At 41.2% G+C, this 16,005-nt stretch overlaps 2 protein-coding genes and 1 pseudogene across 4 annotated transcripts in view; 1 reads left to right on the forward strand and 2 right to left on the reverse strand.

Annotated features, from left to right (window-relative positions):
• Positions 1 to 1,558: 1,558 nt before the first annotated feature.
• On the reverse strand, positions 1,559 to 4,671 carry LOC106995390 (nucleosome assembly protein 1-like 1 pseudogene; annotated as a pseudogene).
• Positions 4,672 to 6,588: 1,917 nt separating this feature from the next.
• LOC144329361 (uncharacterized) lies at positions 6,589 to 8,583 on the reverse strand. The gene is made up of 2 exons (XM_077989804.1): positions 7,207 to 8,583; positions 6,589 to 7,010 (listed from the first exon to the last, which is right to left on the reverse strand). The coding sequence occupies exon 1, from the start codon at positions 8,257 to 8,259 to the stop codon at positions 7,654 to 7,656; it is 606 nt and encodes a 201-aa protein (XP_077845930.1). The 5' UTR covers positions 8,260 to 8,583; the 3' UTR covers positions 6,589 to 7,010; positions 7,207 to 7,653.
• Positions 7,556 to 16,005, forward strand: part of ZFY (zinc finger protein Y-linked) — a 48,475-nt gene continuing 40,025 nt past the window's right edge. Inside the window, exon 1 of one of the 3 annotated variants that reach the window (XM_077989722.1) lies at positions 7,556 to 7,954. The gene's annotated coding sequence lies outside the window, so the exon portion shown is untranslated. The remainder of the gene's footprint in view (positions 7,955 to 16,005) is intronic. The other 2 variants (XM_015128596.3, XM_015128595.3) reach the window with 2 other exon arrangements.

Raw genomic sequence — 16,005 nt, forward strand, 5'->3', positions numbered from 1 at the left:
GCAGTAACCAAAACAGCATGGTACTGGTACCAAAACAGATATATAGACCAATGGAACAGAACAGAGGCCTCAGAAATAACACCACACATCTACAACCATCTGATTTTTGACAAACCGGAAAAAAACAAGCAATGGGGAAAGGAGTCTCTATTTAATAAATGATGCTGGGAAAACTGGCTAGCCATATGCATAAAGCATATGGCTAGGATCCCTTCCTTACACCTCATACAAAAATTAACTCAAGATGGATTAAATACTTAAATGTAAGACCTAGAACCATAAAAGCCCTAGAGGAAAACATAGGCAATACCATTCAGGATGTAGGCATGGGCAAATACTTCATGACTAAAACACCAAAATCAATGGCAACGAAAGCCAGAATTGACAAATGGGATCTAACTAAACTAAAAAGCTTCTGTGCAGCAAAAGAAACTATTATCAGAATGAACAGGCAACCTACAGAATGGGAGAAAACTTTTGCAATCTATCCATCTAACAAAGGGCTAGTATCCGGAAACTACAAAGAAAAACAAATCTACAAGAAAAAAACAACCCCATCAAAAAGAGGGCAAAGGATATGAATGGACACTTCTCAAAAGAATACATTTATGCAGCCAACAAACATGTGAAAAAAGGCTCATCAACACTGTTGATTAGAGAAATGCAAATCAAAACCACAATAAGATACCATCTCACAGCAGTTACTATGGTGATCATTGTATGTGTATCTGTATATACAGGCACATTAAGGGTTTATATATTTCAAAGTGACACTTTTTATAGTTATTTTTCTGAATCATGATTAAAATAAATCCTATTCATAATTGTTTAAAATGCCTTTTAAGCCTTTTCTAATTTATTGATTTTCCCCTCCACTTTTATCTCATACTTTTTATTTGATAAAAAAGTCATTTGTCCAGTAGAGTTTCTTGCCCTCTGGATTGTGTTCATCTATTCCTGTAAAACACTCTCTACCATCATGGCTTTATATGTTTCTCTAAGCCCCTAAATTTATTGCAAATAAGTGGTTAAATCTAGAGGATTGATTGTGTACAAGACTGCTTTGGGGGAGTTAGGAAGCAGATTACTTTATAGGTCTTATTGTGCATATCCTTCATAGGGCATATTATCTAATTGTCTTCTAGTAGTCATTGGTAATCATTGCTTTAGATTTATTTATGTATTAGGGATTACAAAATGGTGGTATTTTCCTATTGTCTATCCTTAATTAATTAGTTGGAGTACACTTGTTTTCTGTATTTGACATTTTTATTTTAGGCTGTAAAACAAAAACAAGCCAGCAAGCAAACAACAACAAGAAAACACCACTACAAACCCTTGAAATAGACTTGTCAGATGTAAATATTTCTTTTCTAGGGAAGCAGAAGGTAGGCCATCCTACTTTACTGCTGCTTGCTCTCCACGAGGTTTTGATTCTGCTTTGGATAAGTTTTTTTTTTTGAGACAGGATCTTACTCTGTCAGACAAAGCAGAGTGCAGTGGCATAATCATGGTTTACTGCAGCCTTGACCTCCTAGGCTCAGGTGATTGTCCTCAGCCTCCCAAGTAGCTGAGACTTCAGGTGTCCACCACCACATCTGGCTAATTTTTGTAGTTTTTGGTAAAGATGGGATTTCACCAGGGTAATCTTTGGTCAGGGTGGTCTCTAACTCCTGGCCTCAAGTGATATGCCTGTTTCACCCTCTTAAAGTGCTGGATTACAGATGTGACCCACCATACCCAGCCTGGATAATTTTTCTCATTCTCCGTTTGTTTCCTCTTTATCATGCATTTCTTCACTTTCTTCATCATAATCATCATCTTCTTCAACAGCTGCTGCAGTAAATATAACACTGATTTTGGGATTATAAACCATTTTCACAGTGTACAGCAAATACAGCTTCAGAAGCATCATCCAGAACTGCATTCTCAGAACTTCAAGCAGGGCAGAAAAAAATTAAAGAAAGAGTTCTCAGAAGCTGTTTTATTCCCATCAGAAACTGTCCCACATTTCTTGTGTTTCTGTTTCTTAAAGGTTTTTATTCCTTTTTTCCCAGTCCATCTGGCCGCCTGTAGAACCCATAATTTCTGGCCTATCAAAAGAAAAATGATCAGAGTCATCTGGTTTTGACCTCATACTATTTGTCTTTGTCAACACTTCATTTGTGAAATATTCAGGGTTCAAAGTGAAATTCTAAGACAAAACTCATAGGTTGGCTAGCATCTGAGAACTTCACTTTAATATCTTTGAAGTGCTTCAAAATAGGTTCGTGATGTTCCCAAACCATATCATTAAGCAAGTCCAAAATTTAGGAATTCCTTTGGGGTCTTTGTTTTCTTCATTCACTTTTTTCATCTTCAACCTTGGCCTTTCTTTCAGCTTTGAATTTCAGCTGAAATTCTGTTTTCTTTATCTGCTTTCAATTCACATATTTCTTCCATAGGTTCATGAATTGCATTAATAATATCAAATCACATATCAAATAGAGGTTGAGAGGGAGTAGCATACTTCCTTTCAGGATCATAAACTTCCTCATAGAATTTGGCCTCTGTGCACATTGAAGTTGCAGGTTTTTGAGAGTATTGACTCATCTTTTAACTACTCTAGGCAAGCTTTCAGTGTATCCTGTTGATCTTTCTACCAGACCATAAAGTCTTTCTCTAAAGCCTGTAAGAATCTGAGGATTTTCCATCATCTGAACAAATCTGCTTTGATTTTTGTCTCTTCACCAGTTTCTTTTCTTTCTTTCTTTCTTTTTTTTTTTTTTTTTGGGACGGAGTCTTGCTCTGTCACCCAGGCTGGAGTGCAGTGGCCGGATCTCAGCTCACTGCAAGCTCCGCCTCCCGGGTTTACGCCATTCTCCTGCCTCAGCCTCCCGAGTAGCTGGGACTACAGGCGCCCGACACCTCGCCCGGCTATTTTTTTGTATTTTTTTAGTAGAGACGGGGTTTCACCGTGTTAGCCGGGATCGTCTCTCGATCTCCTGACCTCGTGATCCGCCCATCTCGGCCTCCCAAAGTGCTGGGATTACAGGCTTGAGCCACCGCGCCCGGCCAACCAGTTTCTTTTCTTTTCTTTTTTCTTGAAAAGGAGTCTCACTCTGTTGCCCAGGCTGGAATGCAATGGCACAATCTCAGCTCACTGCAACCTCTGCCTCCTGGGTTATAGCAATTCTCTGCCTCAGCCCCCCGACTAGCTGGGACTACAGACATGCACCATCACACCTAATTTTTATATTTTTAGTAGAGACAGGGTTTCACCATGTTGGCCAGGCTAGTCTTGAATTTGTGATCCACCCTCTTTGTCCCAAAGAGCTGGGATTACAGGCATGAAGCACCACAGCCAGCCCCAAATCTTGTCCAAGATGAGACTCTTCTTTGTTGTCAATGTCTGCCATGTAAGAACTCTGACATGAAATCCCTCATTTCTGTTTTAGTTATTTTGGTGGATGAAAATGGCATATTTGTGCATTCTCTGGAAATGTTATAACAAAGACACTCCGTGTAACTATTATTACATTTTAACTCACAAATTCTTTCTCAAGAGTCTGGTCTGAGGGTCCCCATACTGTTTCAAGGGGAATTTCAAAACTATTTCCAGGCTGAGTGCGGTGGCTCAGGCCTGTAATCCCAGCACTTCGGTAGGCAGAGGTGGGCAGATCACAAGGAGATTGAGGCCATCTTGGCTAACACAGTGAAACCTTGTCTCTGCTAAAACTACAAAAAAAATTGGCTGGGCGTGGTGGCGGGCACCTGTAGTTCCAGCTACTCGGGAGGCTGAGGCAGCAGAATGGAGTGAACCTGGGAAGTGGAGCTGGCAGTGAGCCGAGATCGCGCCACTGCACTCCAGCTTGGGCGACAAAGTGAGACTCCTCAAAACAACAACAACAACAATTTCCATATAACTATAAATACTGCCTTTTGCATTCTTATTTTTCCGCAGGTGTACAGTGGAATTTTCTGGAGGCTACATGACGTGATAAGAAAACAGACTGAAAAAGGGAATACATCTATAAAGAGAAAATTGCTATCACTGTTTTTGGTTGGGAAAATTTGTATGAGCTAAACATGTTATTCTTTTCATAATCAAACATTCTTCTCATAAGTGTTGGTTCTGTACCATTCCTCAAAGGTGGTAATTTTTTGAAATATGTTATTGTAGATTCATGATTTTGGATACATTGAATGGTTAAGTGCATTTCTATAACGTGTTATTATGATACTCATTATTAGTCAGTACAAGCCTCTTCAAACTGGATCACAACATTTTTTGACACACCCTAGTAATGATGTATTTTGCATGTGAGAAATAAGATGCATTTGAGCGACCAGAGGGTATTCTGGGCTGAAATGGGTCCTTCCCCAAATTATAACTCCAAGTACCTCCAACTGTGCCTGCATTTGCAGAGAGGTAATTAAGGTAAAATGAAGTAATATGGGTGATCTCTAATTCAATACTAGTGTCCTTACAAGAGAGTCAGACATAGACACAGGGTGAAGATCAGGTGAAGACAATGATATGGCTGCCATCACTAAAAGTCAACTAGAAAGGCCTTGGAATAAATCAAACCTATCAATACTTTGACCTTGGACTTGGGGCTTCTGACATTGTGAGAAAATGAATTTCTGTTGATTAAACCACTCAGTGTGGGATTTCCTCATGGCCGCCATAGCAGCCGAATACACTTAGTTCTATAAAACTTTTTGAGATTTTTTAAGATACGATGTCTTTAAATTTTGGTTCCATAAAGCTTTTTGAGACATTTTAGATAACATGCTTTTAAATTTTGGTATATGAATGAATGCTGTACTATTGAAGTGTCTCTGCTTTCTCAAAAACTACTATAATCTTTCTTTTGTAAATTCCTTCTTAGTAATGGAAAGAAAAATTCAGTTTTTTTTTTTCTTCATCTTCTTTTGGAAAAAGACATAAAGACATTGTACTGTCTCTTGCTTATGCAATTGTAGCTACTTTATTGAAACCATGATCTTTGTGAGCTGGTTACTTTCAAAGCTGAGACACATTAGCAACTCTGAACAACAGGTACATTTTATCAGTAATAAAAGCTTATTTGCTTTGCAGCCAGTTATTTTGTATTCACAATATACTTTTGAAATATTATCTCATCATTGTCCTTGTATAAATTTTCCCTCTGTTGTGTCTGAGAAAATAAAAAGATGTAATATAGTTGACTTCATCTGTGGAGTCATTTATAATCTTTCTTGGACTGTAATAAAGACTCTTCTTATATGACAACTACAATTAGACCATCCTTTCCTTGTCTCTTAAGAAAAGTTAACATTATGAATGAAAAGTAGTGTCAAAAGCTGTTTAAACTTTCATTATCTAAACTACCTCTGATCTTTTAGATTAGGAAACATCTTTTTTTCCTTTATATTCCTTAGCTGTTCTTTCTGAAGTGCTTTATATATTGGTAATTTTTGATAATAATGGGATTTTTGATTAGCATAGAAGTATTAACAATGTTTGCCTTTTTTGTGTTCTGACCATGCTGCTTACAGTTGAGTGGATGATATGAGATCCCATTCTTGACATATCATAGCATTAAATGAAGGCCTTTGGGAAATATTTGATTTACAGCTGTAATCCCAGTGCTTTGGGAGACCATGGCTGTTACACTGAACTGGAGAGTTCAAAGCCGAGTGAACTATGAAGGGGCTACTGCACTCCAGCCTGGGTGGCAAGAGCCAGGTACTCTCTCTAAAAACTTTATCAGTATTTTGAAGTTATGTTAATTATGTATGAAATTAGGCTAGTTCTTCACTGAAAGACATTGTAAAAATACTTCTTTCCACAAAATACATTGTCTTAACTTGATGAAATTTTCTCAAACAAGATTTACATTTATTTATTTATTTAAATATAGGATCTTGCTCTGTCATAAAGGCTGGAGTGTGGTGTCACAATCATAGCCCAACTGGGCTTAAGCCTCCCCACAGCTGGGACTACAGGCGTGTACCAACACACCCAGCTCTTTTCAGTTTTTTTTGTACAGATGTATCTCCCTGTTTTCCAGGCTTGTCTCCAACTCTCAGTTGAGCACAAGCTGATTTTATCTCAGCCTTCCAAAGTGTTTTGGAATTACAGGGGTGAGCTGCCTCTCATTTATCATGTTTGAAACAAAATGTAACCACTTGAGAAAAAAAGGTCAAACCAATGGTTTGAAAAGAGAATTGCTATCCAGCCACTAATCTCATTATACCAACTATGTACCATTGGTTTTTCTTTTGTAAAGCATTTTATGACTTTTAGGTGTCTCAGGTAAGGACAAGATGATTTCTGTGAGTTTTAAAAATCGGTATGCTAGAAAACTGAAATACTTAGCCTCTACATTTAGAGGTTACTGGCTCTGGCCTGCAGGCTGCAGTGCAGTGGCTTGATCACAGCTGTCGGCCTGTATCTTCTGGCCTCAAGCGATACTCCAGCCTTGGCCTCCCAAAGCGCTCGGAGGTGAGCCACGGCGATAGGCATATTTAACTTTTTAGTAGCAGCTTTCAAACACAGTCCGAGTCCCAAGTTTAATAGGAAGTTAGCGCGCATAAAACCGTAATGAAAACACATACACGTTTTTGTAGTTTATCAGTACAAGCTGTTTAATCAAATGCATTTTAAAGGTTTTTTAAACTTTAAGAGGATAATTTTGTAAGAAAACAATCCCCAAACCAATTGTTAGTTTACACTTATTAACGAATGTGCATAATTCATTGTTTATGAGAAAATTACACAAAACTGACCTTTCAAGGATGCCAAAAGATGAAACATTGCAATAGAGAACGTATACTAAACATTACAGACCTTGGTCAAAATACCTACGTTAACATAAAAAACTCAAATGGCTTAGTAATTGATTTAGGATAACCCTCCCCTCCTCTTGCCTGCACACTGGTAAGTCCATTTACTTTTTTCTTTTAATTTTTAAATCGAACGTAGGAGCCAGTGGGGGATGCTGTCTGTATCTGTATCTCTGCATCTGCTTTCCTCCTCAACCCTAGGAATAAAGAAAACACATTTACTGCGTGCGGGGGGTCTAAGGACAAGCAAACAATGAGAGCTGTTGCCTTGGCTAGGACTGGCGCGGAGAGGCAATAGGTCTCGGGGAGGCCTGGGGCAGGGTGTGGGAGATTAGGAATCCGAGGTCCACCGGAGATGGCAGGGGGTGGCCTGGCCGGTGCGGGGCCGCTTGCCTGTACGCCACCGACTGAGGCGGTGGCGCGCGAGTAGTGGTGACGGCGGGCGGGAGCGCGGAAGAAAAGAACGTTGTGACGGAAACTCCGGCTGCCGGAGACCCCACCGCAGTGAGGTCACTGGACTCCCCAGTCTCGGGGCGTGACCGGCGGCGACCCGGGGCGCCGGGAGGCCCACCGGGCGGAGGGGGCCCAACTACCATCCCGCATATTCCTGGGTCTCTCTCCCGGGCGGTGACGTGACGTGCTGACGGCGGGCCTGTGCCGGGGAGCTGGGCCGCTTTTTGTCAGCTCCGAGCTCGGCCCCTCCTCCCTCCCTCCGCCCGCCCTACCAGCCGGAGCCCGGCCCAGTGCTCCAGAGAAAGGCCGGCCTGCAGCACCCGCCGCTGTCGCCGGCGGCCCGCAAGTCCGTCGGGTGAGTCCCGCGTGCCCCCGCGGCCGCGGGGCCTAGTGCGCGCGCAGTAACTTGCTCGTGGCCTGGTCGGCGTCCCGTAGGGCGCCCTCCCGCGCTAGGCCGGCCGGCGTGGCGCTCGGCGCCGAACAGGCCCCGAGGAGGCCGCAGTTAGGCCTGGGAATAATTCGGCCGCCCTGAGAGGATGCGGAGGTGCGCTCCGTAAGCGGGCAGGGGTGGGAAAAGGTCGCCTGTTTGTTCGGAAGGCGGTTGGTGGACCTGGGGTCGAACCACTGCAGACCCAGGGCGCGGCACGGGGGCGAGGCCTGGCGAGGAGGCGAAGGCTGCAGGCGTGAGGTGAAGGCCGGAGGCCTGCTGGGCCTATTTTCGCTATGTAAATGTCCGCGAAGGGGAGGAGGGACCGGGGGCAAGATGGCGGATAGTAGGCGCCTGCTGCTGGGGAGTATTGAAAGTGTTGTCGGGAGGCGGAGCCGCCATTTTGAAGGCGGTATCTGGAAAAGAATTCCGTTATGATCCTTGAGCCGGGGATGGGGAAAAGGGCGGCCGCGGCGGCGGCTGCGGCCGCCCAGATTCCGGCGCGACGGCGTGTCTGCGCGACGGGGCGTGCTCGTTCCCTTGGCGGCCTTTGCCTTTGTCGCCATGCGCGCGCTTACATTCCAGACTCCTGCAGCAGCGCCACCTCTCGGCCTTCCCCTCACAGCCCGTCCCTGGCTGGAGGCTGTGTCGGCTACGCTTTAGCTGACATGCTGCAGACGTCTGTTCGGGTGCCGGAGTCGCAGCGCTCCCTGCTCTGTGTCTTTCCCAGAGTCTATAGCACCCTACTGGGCAGGTGGCACTTAGGGCACCTGGGCTCACGAGAGCACATAAATTCCAGAAAATTTTATTTTCTCCTAATTAAAGTCATTATGTGGCTGTTCGGGGACCTTCCATGCGCTTATTTTGCAACCATCATTGCCTCCTCGAGGATCTGAAAAATATCAATGGGATTTATTATAAAAAAAGTTATTAGACATCATTCGATAGACAGTACAGTACAAATTATATAGCACGAGGGCAGAGGAATAAAATTTTAAGGCGACTTCTCTCATTTATGTGGAAAAACTTTTGATGAGCTGTATTTAAACGAGCTTTTTAGTCTGGATACTTTTTTTTGAGTAAGAGATGGAAAATAGGCAGAAGAGGTATTTTTCTCTTTGAAGGACAATACATTACTTGTAGGTTCATATACCCATGATGACATTGAGATTTTATTTGAAATTTCTTATACAGTTTCATCTTCAAAAGACTTGTTAGCATTTTGTGCAACTTTGCTGGCAAATTGGAGCACAGTAGCGTGAGCGTTGGACAGTGCTAGGTACTAAGAAAGATTTAAAAGGCGCTTAATGCAGAACGTGACTGCAAAAAGTTTGCTGTGGGCATTTCACAGGAAGGCGAGGTTTCAGGTTGCAAAATTGGGAAAGGATTCCTGAAGTAGATAATGGGGTTTAGCTAGGGTTACTGAGGGATGAGTAGGATTTTCTTAGGTAGGGTGGGAGTAGGAGAGGTCATTACAAGAATGAAATGTCTGTAGAAAATGGCAAATATTTACGGTTTGGCTGGAGTGTGTAATATAGATAGGAAAGGGATACAAATTTAGGCTGTAAAAGATAGATTCTGAAATGCGTTCGTGGCACACCTGAGATTATGCTGAGCTCTGGCTGCAGCTGTTAGAACAGTTTCAAGGCTGAGAAGCATTGAGGGCTAGTAGTAAATTGGTGTTTCCGTTACCGGATAGATGATCAAGAATGTAGCTATTTTTTGGCCGGATGTGGTGACTCATGCCTGTAATCCCAGCACTTTGGGAGGCCGAGGCGACGAGGTCAGGAGATCGAAACCATCCTAGCTAAGACGGTGAAACCCCCTCTCTACTAAAAATACAAAAAATTAGCAGGGCGTGGTGGCGGGCGCCTGTAGTCCCAGCTACTTGGGAGGCTGAGGCAGGAGAATGGCGTGAACGCGGGAGGCGGAGCTTGTAGTGAGCCTGGATCGCGCCACTGCACTCCAGCCTGGGCGACAGAGCGAGACTCTGTCTCAAAAAAAACAAAAACAAAAACAAAAAACAAAACAAAAAAAAAACCAGTTGTCAGAAATGCAGTAGCCTTCAGATGGCTGTATGCAAACATTGCCCTTCTTGGTGAAGGTAATCCTCTGATGAAAATAGTCTTCAGGTGAGCAAGCTTTAAAATTGGCAGTTCACTTTATATGTGAGGGTCCTAGATGCAGTAGTTTCAGAGAACATGTACAGCACTTGTTTCCTAGACTTTTACAATTTATAAAAGGCAGGTTTTCAGTTTTCCCAGACTTTAGCATATCAGAGCTCTGATGATTCAAAGAAGTCTGAAGGAAACTAGAGATTGATGGTTTACAAAAGTGTGGCAGTGTATTGCAGGAGGTAGTCAAAGGAAAAAAAAAATTTTTTTTTTGTTTTGTTTTGAGAGAGAGACTGGCTCTGTCGCCCAGACTGGAGTGCAGTGGCGCGATCTCGGCTCACTGCAAGCTCTGCCTCCAGATTCACACCATTCTCCTGCCTCAGCCTCCCCAGGAGGTGGAACCACAGGAGCCCGCCACCACACCCGGCTAATTTTTTTGTATATTTAGTAGAAACGGGGTTTCACCATGTTAGCCAGGATGGTCTCGATCTGCTGACGTCGCGATCCACCCATCTCGGCCTCCCGAAGTAGTGGGATTACAGGCGTGAGCCACCGCGCCCGGCCATCAAAGCAAATTTTTAATGCAATCTAGTTGTTGACTTGCTAAGGGCCAACATAAACTGTAGAGGTAGTTGCTTTATATCTTGACAACTGAAGAGCTGTAAAGAAGATAGAATTGTATCTTGTACAGTACAGCAGTTGTAGATGTTCCAGTACATCAGCAATGGATGTGCAAAAAGAAGACAGGCAAGTGCATAGTTTTAAAGGATTTATAAGGAAATTGTTAAGTAAAAAGTACTTTTTTGCCTGATGGGATAGACCTTGACGATCTGTTAGTTTTTTTTTTTTTTTTTTGAGACAGTCTCGTTCTGTCACCCGGCCTAGAGTGCATTGTTGCTATCTCAGCTCACTGCAACCTCTGCCTCCTGGGTTCAAGCGATTCTCCTGCCTTAGCCTTCGAAGTAGCTGGAACTACAGGTGTGTGCCACCATACCCAGCTAATTTTTAATTTTTGTAGTTTTAGTAGAAATGGAGTTTCACCATGTTGGCCAGGCTGGTCTCAACCTCCAAACCTCAGATGATCCACCTGCCTTGGCTTCCTAAAGTGGTAGGATTACAGGCGTGAACCACTGTGCCGGACTTCTGCTAGCCAATTATCTTGGATAAATGAGTTGTTAGTTTTTAATTTATGTGTATTTTTTAAATAGATGCCCCCCTTTTTTTTTTAAAGCATACAGTGCTTATATATATATATATATATATATATATATATAAATAACTCTGACTCTGTTTACATTTGTATTGTCACTAATTGCTACCTTTGAATTGTTGCATTTATGCGTTCTGGCAATTGCAAACTTTTTTTAGATTCTTAAGTTCTTCAATGCCAGCATATTATTTTGTTACTGAATTGAGAAAGATAGATGACCATATGATGCAAATGTTTGATCTCATTCATTTCATACTTTTGCTTTAGTTCTTCCTTCACTTTACTTTCTTTTGTTGGGAGAAGTGTTGCTTTCAAAGTTCATTTTCTCTGTTTACCCTTTCCTTACTCTCTGCCTGCCCCTTTCTATAAATATTCATAGATATGCTTATTTTACAAAAAGCGTATCTGTCTTCTCTTTAGTTTCACTAGTACTTTTATTTCTATTCTTCCCACTTCTAAATCTGGTATTTCTCAACATGTGAAACTGTTCCACAGCAGGTAATTGGTGTGTCACCTGAAAGTGTACTGCATTTCAGAAACTCTCTGTCCTTTCTTTGTCTGCTCTGGTCATTTTCCTAACCTAAATGTGGAATTTAACTTGAGATTAATTACTCGTTTTCTCCAAACTTCTTCCCTGGCATCCCTGTCTCTTATTCTCACTCATCAAATTTCTCATCTAGCATTTACAGTTACTTACTGAACACCTCCATCCTGACCTTTTATTAACAGTCCATATTCAATATTGCTGAAACCAAATTTATCTGGCACAGAGTAGGTGCCCAGTAATGTGCATTGAACCTCTTTTGCCCTAGAGTCCCTAAAATAATTCCTGCTTTTTGCTATCTTCCTTTTCCAGACACTACCGTTTTACCAGGCTTTCTTTCATCCTTGTCACTTAGAGCAGTGTAGATATCTTTAATTAACATTTAATCTATTGTATTCTAAATGTAGGTTTATACTTTTGTTTTCATCCCTAACTTTTGAAGCCCTTAATTATAGTAGATAGTTTCTTACCTTGATTTGTTCCGCTAACAGAATGATCTGGCAGATAAACATTATTTCAAAAAAATCATTTGAAATAATTTAATGCAGAGATTTATATGGAGTTGAATGGCCCTCCAATTGAAGTTAAGGAGCCAAATAGTGTTCTTGAATTGTGTAAGTATTGAGTGTTCATTTTTTGAAGGCAGCAGATGAAAACAGGATTCTCAGGAACATGTTTCCACCATTGCTTTAACCATCTACCTTGGCTGACAGCCCATTCTTTTTCTTACTAAATTGTTTTAAACATAGTATTTTAATAAATATGGCGCTCTTATTTAGCTGTAAAATGTAATAAAGGAGAGTAACTAGATTTTAACCAAATTTTGCTTAATTGAAAGAGGAATTTTAATCTAGGAAAGGCACAAAGGAATCTAGGAGAGACACAAAGGAATCTACGTCAATGACTTTAAAAAATTAACAGTTAATATATTAAACATGTAAATTATAAAATCTTTTGTCCTTAGTAGGCAAGTATAAATCTGTTGTAACAGATTGTAACAAATGTTACAGTCTTTCACACTTGTTTCATTTTTTTTTTTTTAATTTAAAGAAATGGAATTGTGCAGGTCATTTTAAAGAGTTGCCTTCAGTGCTTCTCAATCCTGCTTCTTTTTCCCCAGACTGGTTTCCTTGTATGTGTTATAACTTCAGGAAGTTATCATAGAGTATGTGTCATTTTGTGTATTTTTTATCACTCAACAGTGAGTTTTTGAGTTTCTTTCATGTTATCTGTGGATCTAATGTTTTAGTTAGCAAAAGTTGGTCTAGGAACCCATGGGGATCTTTGGCACCTTTTCAGATGTCTGTGAGAGAAAAACAATTTTTAAAAAAATACCAAGAAGTAATTTACCTTTTTTACTCTTATTAGCCCATGAATGTAGTGTACAGTAGAGTTTTCAAGAGTTTCACATGTTTCAGAAAGTTGAATGCAGAAGCAGATAGAGGAATCCATCTGTTTTATTTTAAGCCAGGTATTAAAAAGATTAACATAAAAATTTATAATTTGGAAAGTACTTTTAATAGTGTTATTTATCTTAATATTAATGGTTTATTAGTTTTAAGTGAACAAACATAAATAAACTTTTCCTAAAATTAGTAGGCACTACCTTTTAAAATGGTATATGTTGATAATAAAACCTGCTTAAACAAAAGCTCTTTTAGGACTCTCAAATTTTTTAATTGTGAAGGAGTCCTAAGGTGAAAAAGTTTGGGAAATCATTAATCTGAATTTATATTCTATTATAGTTTATACATATGCTGTGGCCTGTTTATTCATTACTGGGAACCAATTAGGTTTTCAGTCTTTTCCAATTTTGAAACAATGTAGCTTTGAACATCTTTGTACATGATTAACTTCTCTTGGGTTTAAGTGGAAGTGGTAATCTGAAGTGCATGTGCATTTGTCAGCTGTACTGGAATTGCCAAATTCTTTCCACATTGGTTGTATCTAGTTGATACTAAGTTTTCTGTCAGAGTGTTTCTCCATATCATTACCTTTTTTTTTTTGAGAGGGAGTCTTATGCTGTTGCCCAGGCTGGCGTGCAGTGGTGCAATCGTGGCTCACTGCAACCTTTGCCTCCTGGATTCAAGCAATTCTTGTATGTCAGCCTCCAGAATAGCTGGGACTACAGGCATGTGCCACCACACTTGGCTTATTTATTTATTTAGTAGAAGCAGGGTTTTGTCATGCAGGCCAGTCTGGTCTTGAATTCTTGACTTCCGGTCATCTGTCCGTCTTGGCCTCACAAAGTGCTGGGATTACAGGCGTGAGCCACCATACCTGGCACCAAAGGTTTGACAGTTTAATTTCTTTCAGGGTTTTGGAGATGAAATAATATCCAGTTGTTTTAATTTTGCATTTGTCATATTTCTAATGAGGTTGAGCTTCCCCACTTGCCCACCCTCCCCCAATATAAACTCTGTGTGTGTGTGTGCGCGCGTGCGCGCGTGTGTGTGCGCGTATCTCTGTTTCCTATGCTGGAGTGTGGTGGAGTGGTCACAACTCATTGTAGCCTTGACCTCTTGTGTTCAAGCAAACCCTTTGCCTCAGCCTCCTGAATAGCTGGGCCCAGGTGCACCCCACCACACTGGTTAACTTTTTGTTTTTTATTTTTCATAGACACAGAGTCTTGCCATGTTGTCCAGTGTGGTCTTGAACTCCTGGGCTGAAGCAGTCTTCCTGCCTTGGCCTCCCAAACTGTTGGAACTACATGTGTGAGCCACCATGCCTAGCCTGGGGCTTCTTTTAACGTTCTTTTGGGTATATTTTGTTGAGTAGGATGCAGTTTTGAGGTAATCTTTTTAGTGTTTTCATATATAGGTTGTAATTTTTGTGTCTGCAATAATTTTCCTACTAAATAGGGCATAAAAATGCTGTCTTCTATTAGTTTTTTAAAACTGATTTAAAATTTTGTGTTTTACAAAAATATATAGGGCATGAATCCTTCTGGACATCTTTTGTATTTTTTACTGGATTGCAATTTATCTTTTTTTGTATGGATTTATTTCATTTAGCTTTTCTCTCCATTGATATGTAATGCAGTTTGTGTGGTATATCAGATTCCTTTAAGTATTTAGGCATTTTTAGTTTCCCTATTTTGTTTTCAGTGTTTTATTTGCTTCTCTGTTTGCTGTGTTTTAAAACTGACTTTATGATCAAATGTTAATATGTATATTTTATTTAGAATTGTTTTAGCTTTTTTTTCTTTTTTAAAAATTGAGACGGAGTCTTGCTCTGTCACTAGGCTGTAGTGTAGTAGCACTATCTAAACTCACTTCAGTCTCCACTTCCCAGGCTCAAGTGATCCTCCCACCTCAGCCTCCTGATTGTTTTAGTTGTTTTTCTTCTACTCATTTTAGGGTTTTTCAGTTTTCATAGGCCGGGCACAGTGGCTCACGCCTGTAATCCCAGCAGTTTGGGAGGCTGAGGCTGGCAGGTCCCCAGAGGTCTGGATTTTGAGACCAGCCTAACCAACATGGTAAAACACAGTCTCTACTAAAAATACAAAAATTAGCCAGATGTGGTGGCACGTGCCTATAATCTCAGCTATGGGAGAGGCTGAGGCACAAGAATGGTTTGAACCTGGTATGCAGAGAGGTTTCAGTGAGCCGAAATCGTGTCACTGCACTCCAGTCTTGGTGACAGGGAGACTCCATCTCAAAAAAAAAAAAAAATTCATGGTAAAACTTTAAGTTTGTATATATATCACATTTGTAGAATACATACATACACAAAGAAACACACATGGTGAATTTAGTACATAATCATAAGTACTTCTTGTGTGCCACCACTGTTCTTTTCTTTCTTTTTCTTTTTCTTTTTTTTTTGAGATAGAATCTCACTCTGTCACCCAGGCTGGAGTGCAGTGGCCCGATTTCAGGTCATTGCAGCCTCCTGGGTTCAAACGATTCTTCTGCCCCGGTCTCTGAAGTAGCTGGGATTACAGGCACCTGCCATCATGCCCAGCTAATTTCTGTATTTTTAGTAGAGACGGGATTTTACCGCGTTGGCCAGGCTGGTCTTGAATTCCTGACCTCAGGTGATCCGCCTGCGTTGGTCTCCGAAAGTGCTGGGATTACAGGCGTGAGCCACCGCGCCCGGCCACTAGCACTGTTTTTGAGGTTTCTAAATAGCCCATTTAATCTATTTATCACTCCCTGAGGTCAAATATTTTATACCTTTTTTTTTTTTTTTTTTAAATTTGAGACAGGGTCTTCTCTGTTAGCAGGCTGGAGTGCACTGATGCATGATTAGGGCTTACCCTTGGACTTCTGGGCTCAAGTGATCCTCTTAACTTCAGCCTCCCAAGTAGTTGGAGCTACAGGTGCAAACCACCATGCATACCCAGCTAGTTTTTTATTTTTTATAGAAATGGGGACTCACTGTGTTGCCCAGGCAGGCTTTGAATTCCTAGGTTCCAGTGATCCTCCCATCTCTGCCTTCC

The sequence above is a fragment of the Macaca mulatta genome, chromosome Y (assembly GCF_049350105.2).
Source record: "Macaca mulatta isolate MMU2019108-1 chromosome Y, T2T-MMU8v2.0, whole genome shotgun sequence".
Classification (NCBI taxonomy): Eukaryota; Metazoa; Chordata; class Mammalia; order Primates; family Cercopithecidae; genus Macaca; species Macaca mulatta.